Source organism: Salmo trutta, chromosome 36 (genome assembly GCF_901001165.1).
Source record: "Salmo trutta chromosome 36, fSalTru1.1, whole genome shotgun sequence".
In the NCBI taxonomy this organism is placed as follows: Eukaryota; Metazoa; Chordata; class Actinopteri; order Salmoniformes; family Salmonidae; genus Salmo; species Salmo trutta.
In genome coordinates, this window is record NC_042992.1 from 5,836,642 (window position 1) to 5,847,253 (window position 10,612).

Sequence of the window (10,612 nt, forward strand, 5' to 3'; positions counted from 1 at the left end):
GAATCTGGATGTCTTAAAGTAGGTCCTTTGTACTTCTCATAATCATTGAACATTTGAGAATTTGGACGTCCCCCTCAAAAAATTGACATTTTAAGTCATAAACCATGCAGGCCGTGAATCCGTCACCATCTGATGGATGATTTAAACAGGGAAACTTGGCAATATTTTAGATTTAGAACACGGTGGTGTTGTACTTATTCCAATTCCAGTTTAAAGGTCCAGTCTCAATGGATAACAGATCCTTAGATTGATAGACAGAGAAGTGACAATACCCCCCCCCTCCCAGTGGGGAGACTCAGGAACAACTAGGGTTACAAAGCTACTGGTATTTTACCAAAGTTACCGTAATCTTCAGTAAATTTGGTAATTAACAGAAAATCTATGGCAATCTAATCATGCATTTTGGGAATTTATACTTGAATAACTTATAAAATATATATATATTCATGTATAGTCTTCGGGGCAGCAGGTAGCCTAGTGGTTAGAGCATTGGACTAATTATCGAAAGGTTGCTGGATCAAATCCCAGAGCTGACAAGGTAAAAATCTGTCATTCTGCCCCTGAACAAGGCAGTTAACCCACTGTTCCTAGGCCGTCATTGAAAATAAGAAGTTGTTCTTAACTGGCTTTCCTAGTTAAATAAATAATTTCTTTTATCGGTGTCCATAGTGAGTTTGTAATAGATAGACCATACGGTTCAAGAGAAAATAGCCTAATGAATGAAAAAAAGCATTGAATCAACAATGGCATTATTTCACATGTACTCTTTTCACAACTGCAACCATTTTGACACCGAAACATTGACAACTAATACATATTGACACAGTAAAATAAAACACAAAATATTAAGGATATTTCACAATGAAACCCTCATATTAAACACTAATGGTATTCACTAGATTGATGGTTTATATTTAAAATAATGTTTTACAGCTTTGTCTTTTTATATAATATTTTTATTATTTCAAATATTTTACATGTGATAAGGCCACAGGAAGGGCCAGAGATTAGTACAGACAGTGATCAGCTGAAGTACCCAAAAGGGCCACTAAAATGTCTTTGAACTTTACCAACATTCTGGTAGTTTACTGGCAAATTTAGAACGTTTCCAGTAATATACCCTTCCTTTGCAGGCATGTTGACAGCGTGCTTGTATTTTGGCTATCCAGTAAAGAGGTTAGATAGGAATGGACTTTAATATTTGGTGTCAATTATTACGTTATTCACCATGTTTAGCCGGAGGAGCGAGTAAGGAGCGAGTAAGGAGCGAGTAAGGAGCGAGTAAGGAGCGAGTAAGGAGCGAGTAAGGAGCGAGTAAGGAGCGAGTAAGGAGCGAGTAAGGAGCGAGTAAGAGAGAAAAAAGACAGACAGAGAAAAAGAGAGAGACAGACAGCGAGAGACAGACGGACACGGGTTCTGTATTGTTCTGAGAACATGGATGGCTACATGCACTGTGTGCCCCAGGATTAGCGAGTTAAATTTAACCAGGGTTTATCCCTCAGTGTGCAGAATACTGGGATTATCCCCTGGTTATGCTCTGCTGAATGAGAGACGGAGGGGAGGAGAGGAATGAGACAGGCAGAGGAGAGAGTGAGGAGAAGAGGATGAGATAAGAGAGGAGAGGAGAGGCCGCACTATTATCACTAAGTGTGGAGGGATGGAGAGATATAGATTTGTGAGAGTTGGATGAGGGGTGAAGATAGAGAGGGACAGATAAAGACAGAGGAAGAAGGGAGTTACCCTGTAAACATTATTAGGAAATCCTTGTGAACAGAGTTGTGAAAATAATGAGTGTGTGATTGTGTGTCACAAAAGCTTGGCCTCCTCTGTCGCTGCCACACTTCACTCTGACGTAGACAACAGCAAATGTCTCCCTAATCCATATCACATCTGGTCGTTTTCCCAACAACTGGTTATTGCGGAAAAGACGCAGTCAGATTTGAGAACATCCTTCAACTGAATGTAATAAATGTTGGACTTAAATACCTGGAACGAACAACAATGGCCCTTATGTAACGCGGGTCGTATAAAGGGGACCAAGGCGCAGCGTGTATAGTGCTCATATTTACTTTTAATGAATACACTAGAACAAAACAACAAAACGACCGAAACCAGTTCCGTCAGGTGACATACACTAAACAGAAAACAACTACCCACAAAACCCAGGAAGAAAAACCCCTACTTAAATATGATCTCTAATCAGAGGCAACGAGGATCAGCTGCCTCCAATTAGAGATCAACCGAAACAATCCCAACATAGAAATAGAAAAACTAGAACTTAAACATAGAAAAACACAAAAAACACCCCCTGTCATGCCCTGACCTACTCTACTATAGAAAATGACATCTTACTAGGGTCAGGATGTGACAGTACCCCCCCCCCCCCCCCCAAAGGTGCAGACTCCGAATGCAACAAATCAAAACAACCACAAAAACCAAAGGGGGTGGGGGGGGTGGGGAGGGTGACAAAAGTCTACGGCGGCTCAAATGCAACACCCAGAACCTTCCTCTTCTCCCGATCCTCCAGCAACGGAGGTGGCTCTGGCTCAGGGCGAAACCTCCATTCCGCCCATAGATTCCTCTGCTTCTGTAACATAGGCCTGTGGATCATTATTGGAGGAATTGGACTGTAGACCCGGAATCCCTGTGCTGTAGACCACTGCTGGAGGTTCCGACCTCCAAGCCGCCGCTGGAGGATCTGGGCTGGAGAGCGTCGCTGGAGGCTCCGGACTAGGGATGCGCACTGGAGGTCCGATGCGTGGGACTGGCATAGGTGGCGCCAGACTGGTAATACACACCTCAGGTCGAGTGCTCACAGCAGGCACTGGCTGTACCGGGTTATGGATGCACACTGAAAGGAGAGTGCGAGGAGCAGGAATAGGACATACCGGGCTGTTGAGACTTACTGGAGACCTGGTGTGTATCCCCGGTATCACTTGTTCCGGAACTTCCACACACTTCTCAGGTTGAGTACGGGGAGCTGACTCAGGTGGCACCAAACTGACAACACGTTCCTTTGGGAAAAACTTGTGCGTCCTCCACCAACTCAATAACTCTCCCATTTCTCCCTTCTCCAAATTCTCCCGGATTGGCTCTGGTTTGCTCCTCGGCTCCGCCGACTGCTCCATGTGTCCCCCAAAAAAATGTTCTTTGGGTTTTTGTAGCCTCTCGTGCTTCCCAGGTAGGCTCCGATAACGCTCGATTACCTGGCCCCAAGTCCAGTCTCTTCTCTATCCACTCCTGATGTGACCAGGTGTCCATCTCCTCCCGAGCACGCTGCTTGATCCAGTTGTGGTGGGTAGTTCTGTAACGCGGGTCCTATAAAGGGGACCAAGGCGCAGCGTGTATAGTGCTCATATTTACTTTTAATGAATATACTAGAACAAAACGACCAAAACCAGTTCCGTCAGGTGAAATACACTAAACAGAAAACAACAACCCACAAAACCCAGGAAGAAAAACCCCTACTTAAATATGATCAACAAGGATCAGCTGCCTCCAATTAGAGATCAACCCAAACAATCCCAACATAGAAATAGAAAAACTAGAACTTAAACATAGAAATAGAAAACATAGAAAAACACAAAAAACACCCCCTGTCACACCCTGACCTACTCTACTATAGAAAATGACATCTTTCTAGGATCAGGACGTGACACCTTAGCTGTGGCATTCATCTTTCAAGAGTCTGGTATTTCAGTTTGCCATGTGTGAAATGTCCTTGTTGGACAAAAGAAACTCAACCAAACACTCATTTCTTAAAGGTAATATGATATTGCTTCAGGTGCTACGTTGTTGTAACAACATTCAAATTATTATAGTTATTATTCATGGGTTGCACCCCTCCGTCACTCGGTCGCGTTATACCATTATTATGAACGTTCTTAAAGGGGAAGTCAGCAGTTGCTACATAAATGTTTTGATTTATAAATGAATGATATGTACCCATTGATTCTTGAAAAATATAACTTATAAAATGCCTCATGGGTATATTCCATTAGAAACCAAAATATAAGCTTGTTTTGCTTCAGTGTTTGTAAACAAAGTAAATGGAAACAAACACTACATAGCCATAAAATATGGTTAAAACTATCATATTGATATCTTGGATGGTCAGTCCTTGCATTCATAGCTCTGTCTACAAATTTGAAAGTGGTTACGTTTCTCCAGCACCATCTCCCAGCAACAGTGCCTTGCAAATGTATTCATCCCCCTTGGCGTTTTTCCTATTTTGTTGCATTACAACGTGTAATTTAAATGGATTTTATTTGGATTTCATGTAATGGACATACACAAAATAGTCCAAATTGGTGAAGTGAAATTTTAAAAAATTACTTCTTTCAAGAAATTTTAAAAAATAACAAAACGGAAAAGTGGTGCATGCATTTGTGTTCACCCCCTTTGCTATGAAGTCCCTAAATAAGATCTGGTGCAACCAATTACCTTCAGAAGTCACATAATTAGTTAAGTAAAGTCAACCTGTGTGCAATCTAAGTGTCACATGATCTCAGTATATATACACCTGTTCTGAAAGGCCCCAGAGTCTGCAACACCACTAAGCAAGGGGCACCACCAAGCAAGCGGCACCATGAAGACCAAGGAGCTCTCCAAACAGGTCAGGGACAAAGTTGTGGAGAGGTACAGATCAGGGTTGGGTTATAAAAAAAATATCTGAAACTTTGAACATCCCACGGAGCACCATTAAATCCATTATTAAAAATGGAAAGAATATGGCACCACAACAAACCTGCCAAGAGAGGGCTGCCCACCAAAACTCACGGACCAGGCAAGGAGGGCATTAATCAGAGAGGCAACAAAGAGACCAAAGATAACCCTGAAGGAGCTGCAAAGCTCCACAGCGGAGATTGGAGTATCTGTCCATAGGACCACTTTAAGCCGTACACTCCACAGAGCTGGGCTTTATGGAAGAGTGGCCAGAAAAAAAGCCATTGCTTAAAAAAAAGAAGAAACAAACACATTTAGTGTTTGCCAAAAGGCATGTGGGAGACTCCCCAAACATATGGAAGAAGGTACTCTGGTCAGATGAGACAAAAATTTTGCTTTTTGGCCATCAAGGAAAACGCTATATCTGGCGCCAACCCAACACCTCTTATCACCCTGAGAACCCCATTCCCACAGTGAAGTATGGTGGTGGCAGCATCATGCTGTGGGTATGTTTTTCATCAGCAGGGACTAGGAAACTGGTCAGAATTGAAGGAATGATGGATGGCACTAAATACAGGGAAATGCTTGAGGGAAACCTGTTTCAGTCTTCCAGAGATTTGAGACTGGGACGGAGGTTCACCTTCCAGCAGTACAATGACTCTAAGCATACTGCTAAAGCAACACTCGAGTGGTTTAAGGGGAAACATTTAAATGTCTTGGAATGGCCTAGTCAAAGCCCAGACCTCAATCCAATTGAGAATCTGTGGTATGACTTAAAGATTGCTGTACACAAGCGGAGCCCATCCAACTTGAAGGAGCTGGAGCAGTATTGCTTTGACGAATGGGCAAAAATCCCAGTAGCTAGATGTGCCAAGCTTATAGAGACATACCCCAAGAGAGGTGGCTCTACAAAGTATTGACTTTGGGGGGGGTGAATAGTTATGCATGCTCAAGTTTTCACTTTTTTTGTCTTATTTCTTGTTTGTTTCACAATAAAACATATTTAGCATCTTCAAAGTGATAGGCATGTTGTGTAAATCAAATGATACACACCCCCCAAATAATCATTTTTAATTCCAGGTTGTAAGACAACAAAATAGGAAAAATGCCAAGGGGGGTGAATACTTTCGCAAGCCACTGTATTTACCAAATAAGTGGAGTGTGGCTGCTTTGTTATTCTTTTAACTGCTGATTCCAGGTATAAAAATGCCTCCTAAAGGTGACTGGTGCCCAGTCTCGTCAAAATTACACTATAGTGGCCTGGAAATACGTTTACATTGCTAAAGTAGGCAAATCATTTTGTAGGAAACAACTTTGCCATAATTAAAGATCATTATGATGTTGTAAAATGTACTTTAGACAGATGGCAATGTGATCATGTGGTCAAGAGCTAGCAAAGTTCATACAACATAGCTAGCAATGCTAACGTTAGCTTGCAAAGTTGATAACAAATAGCTAGCAATGCTAACATTAGCTATCAAAGTTCAGAAGAAATAGCTAGCAATGCTAACGTTAGCTAGCAAAGTTTATCATTTACATTTACATCATACGTCATTTAGCAGACGCTCTTATCCAGAGCGACTTACAAATTTATAAAAAATAGCTAGCAATGCTAACGTTAGCTAGCAAAGTTTATAAAAAATAGCTAGCAATGCTAACGTTAGCTAGCAAAGTTCATAAGAAATAGCTAGCAATGCTAACGTTAGCTAGCAAAGTTCATAGAAAATTGCGAGCAATTATAAATTTAGTCCTCTCAACCTTGACAAAAGGTTTTCCTATTTCCTTCCTTTTATTTGCCATTCTTTTTGAAATCCTTCCACATGAATGCACTTTAGAAGAAGTCATCTATAGCTCACATTAATAATGCACTAAGCCGAATGCCCAGTAGTGCATCAGCCCTAAAACAAACGTTTAAAAACAATATTTTGACGAAACGTGCTACCCATGATTAGTTATGCTTTCTGCTTTTCTGTGTTAGCCTCCGGGGCAGGGGAGAGCAACTACGTAGCTGAATCAGGCGCGTTAGTGCTGGGCTGGACCAAAAACACTGCATGCACTGTAGCTCTTGCAGGAGAGGTTGCATCCCAAAATTGCTCCATATTCCCTATTTAAGGCCCATAGGGCTCTGGTCAAAAGTAGTGCACTATATAGGGCATAGGGCCCTGGTCAAAAGTAGTGTACTATATAGGGAATAGGCCTCTGCTTTAAACATTTAACATTACATTTAAGTCATTTAGCAGACGCTCTTATCCAGAGCGACTTACAAATTGAAGTAGTATACTATAGTAGTATACTATAGTATAGTAGTATACTACTATAGTATACTATAGTAGTATACTATAGTATACTATATAGGGAGTAGACCTCTGGTCTAAAGTAGTGTACTATATATAGAGAATAGGGCTCTGGTCTAAAGTAGTGTACTATATATAGAGAATAGGGCTCTGGTCTAAAGTAGTGTACTATATAGGGAATAGGGCTCTGGTCTAAAGTAGTGTACTATATAGGGAGTAGGGTGCCATTTGGGATACACTTTACTACTCTCAGGGGATCTTGTGATATGCAGATAGAGGACGGATGAGATCGATACAGAAAGTTTTGCTCTCTTCAGCCTACAGCAATGACTCAAGTGGATTTCCCCCTCTGTTATCTGCTGTCACTCCCTCTTCCCTTTAAACCATCCATCCTATCTCTCTGATTTTAGTCTCTTATATTATGACAGACCAGGACATAATCTGCAGATAGCTCTACTGTCTCTATTATATTATAGCAGACCAGGACATAATCTGGAGATAGCTCTACTGTCTCTATTATATTATAGCAGACCAGGACATAATCTGGAGATATATCTACTGTCTCTATTATATTATGACAGACCAGGACATAATCTGCAGATAGCTCTACTGTCTCTATTATATTATAGCAGACCAGGACATAATCTGGAGATATATCTACTGTCTCTATTATATTATGACAGACCAGGAGATAATCTGCAGATAGCTCTACTGTCTCTATTATATTATAGCAGACCAGGACATAATCTGGAGATATATCTACTGTCTCTATTATATTATGACAGACCAGGACATAATCTGCAGATAGCTCTACTGTCTCTATTATATTATAGCAGACCAGGACATAATCTGGAGATATATCTACTGTCTCTATTATATTATGACAGACCAGGAGATAATCTGCAGATAGCTCTACTGTCTCTATTATATTATAGCAGACCAGGACATAATCTGCAGATAGCTCTACTGTCTCTATTATATTATAGCAGACCAGGACATAATCTGGAGATATATCTACTGTCTCTATTATATTATGACAGACCAGGACATAATCTGGAGATATATCTACTGTCTCTATTATATTATGACAGACCAGGACATAATCTGGAGATATATCTACTGTCTCTATTATATTATGACAGACCAGGACATAATCTGGAGCTAGATCTACTGTCTATGTTTTCTCATAACAAAATGCAGATTCTCTCCTCAACAGGCAGTTCAAGAAATCCTACAATTCTTTCTTTACATTCTTTCTCTCTGTCTCTCTCCCTCTCTCTCCCTCTCTCTCCCTCAGGCCATTTATAAGATGGTGTCGTCTGTCATGAAGATGCCGGAGGATGAGTCCACGCCGGAGAAGAGAACAGATAAGATCTTCAGACAGATGGACCTCAACAACGATGGTGAGAGAGAGGGGAAGGGAGGGAGGAGGGAGGGAGGGAAGGTAGGGAGAGACGAGAGAAGGGCCCTAGGGACAAATGAAGGGGGAGGATGGGTTGGGGTCACTGTCAGGTTCTAGTTTTGAGTGCGTCTGAACAGTATTTGTATGAGTATTTCAGTTCTTCCCATAGTGAACCTAATGTTTCTCTTTCACTCTCTCTCTATTCTTGTTCTCCCACTTTCTCTTTCTCTTCTCTCTGTGCCCTTTTAATATTCCCCTCCCTGCATCTCTTTTCCTTTCTCTCTCTCTCTCTCTCTCTCTCTCTCTGTCTCTGTCTCTCTCTCTCTCTCCCTGTCTCTCTCTCTCTCTCTCTCTCCCTGTCTCTCTCTCTCCCTGTCTCTCTCTCTGTCTCTCTCTCTGTCTCTCTCTCTGTCTCTCTCTCTCTCCCTGTCGCTCTCTCTCTCCCTATCTCTCTCTCTGTCTCTCTCTCTCTCCCTGTCTCTCTCTCTGTCTCTCTCTCTCTGTCCTCCTCTCTCTGTCTCTCTCTCTCTCTGTCTCTCTGTCTCTCTCCCTGTCTCTCTCTCTCTCTCCCTGTCTCTCTCTCTCTCTCTCTCCCTGTCTCTCTCTCTCCCTGTCTCTCTCTCTGTCTCTCTCTCTGTCTCTCTCTCTGTCTCTCTCTCTCTCCCTGTCGCTCTCTCTCTCCCTATCTCTCTCTCTCCCTGTCTCTCTCCCTGTCTCTCTCTCTGTCTCTCTCTCTGTCTCTCTCTCTGTCTCTCTCTCTCTCTCTCTCTGTCTCTCTCCCTGTCTCTCTCTCTCTCCCTGTCTCTCTCTCGGTCTCTCTCTCTCTCTCTCTCTGTGTGTCTCTCTCTCCCTGTCTCTACCCCCCCCAGGTAAACTGTCTCTGGAGGAGTTCATTAAAGGTGCCAAAAGTGATCCCTCCATCGTGCGGCTACTCCAGTGTGACCCCAGCTCCGCCTCCCAGTTCTAATCCCGCCCACCTGGCCTGCCACGTCCACCCCGGTTGCTATGGAAACGCTCAAATCAGTGCATGATGGTTCTCGTCTCTCATATCTTTTTGTTGTACAAGTTGGAAGAAGAGTTTTAAAATGAGATAAAACTAAAATCATTCTAATTTTATTTTAAAATATATATATAAACGAAAGAAGGGACATGCATAGATTATTATTAAGAAGATAATACGACAACTGAGAATACAAAAAAAACAAGGTGTTGCCACGGCATTTCGTTGTCCGATGTGTTTTCCCATCTCTCTCCGGATCTGGAAGGATGAAATTCTGCTGAATTCTGCTGCCTCACAACGCCAGGAAGTCCGTCGACCATTTTTTTTTTACAAAGTCGGGAATTTTTGGGGGAAGAGAATTACGGGAACATTCCATCCTGAGAACCATGCATGGCCCTCTGTGTTCTAATTATTCTGTTCAATAGATTCTGTTTCTCCTCCAATCAAGGCACAGCTTCTACAATTCCCTCACATGTTTATGTGTATATAGAATGCATATATCTATGACATCATACAAAATGAATAGCCAAGTATATCTGTCTTTTTTTTTTAACTCTTGTTGCATTCAGGAGGCAGTATTATGTAGCTGTGCTTGCTCTGATCCGATATGGGAATTCCGTAGCGGTTTTCCGTACAGGGAATATGAGACAGGGAAGGGAAAGGAGTTGGGAATTTTCCTGCTATATGATCTTTCACTGTGGAAAAGAAAGCTGTTGAAGATACCGTTTGGGGTTTATATTATTGATTATTATTATTTGATTACATAATATTGTTTTCCTCATGTTGTTTACTTATATTGATTTTATTTTAATTATTGTGGTTTTATTTTTGATTTGCCATCGAAGACGATCGTAACCCAATACTGGAGAAGAATCGAAAGAAAGAAAGAAAGATAGAGAGAAAGAAAGAGAGAGAAATAGAAAGATACTTGGATAATGACTTGTCTTTGGAGACCGTCTCTTATATCTGTCCAAGATGGAATGTTGAGATTTCAAAACTCGGCATGGAAGGGAAAACTGGGAAAATTTGATTCCATAATGCATTTGAGCAACGAAACCAGTAGCAGTAAATCATATCATTTGAGCCGCCACGAGTGTATGCATGCATGCATGTATGTGTGTGTATGTCTGAGTGTGTGTGTGTGCATGTGTGTACAGTATGCATGTGTACAGTTTGTGTATGTCCAGGCTAACGTAACAGCCTAATCAATAATGTTGTTTATTAACATGTAATATAAGTATTTAAAAGTTA

General features: G+C 41.6%; 1 protein-coding gene across 2 annotated transcripts in view; it reads left to right on the plus strand.

Moving 5' to 3' along the window:
• Positions 1-10,612, plus strand: part of LOC115176305 (hippocalcin-like protein 1) — a 74,702-nt gene extending 64,090 nt beyond the window's left edge. The window contains exons 6-7 of one of the 2 annotated variants that reach the window (XM_029736244.1): positions 8,257-8,362; positions 9,231-10,612. In XM_029736244.1, coding sequence (XP_029592104.1) covers positions 8,257-8,362; positions 9,231-9,328 — 204 coding nt within the window. In that variant the 3' untranslated portion in view covers positions 9,329-10,612. The remainder of the gene's footprint in view (positions 1-8,256; positions 8,363-9,230) is intronic. The other variant, XM_029736245.1, reaches the window with a different exon arrangement.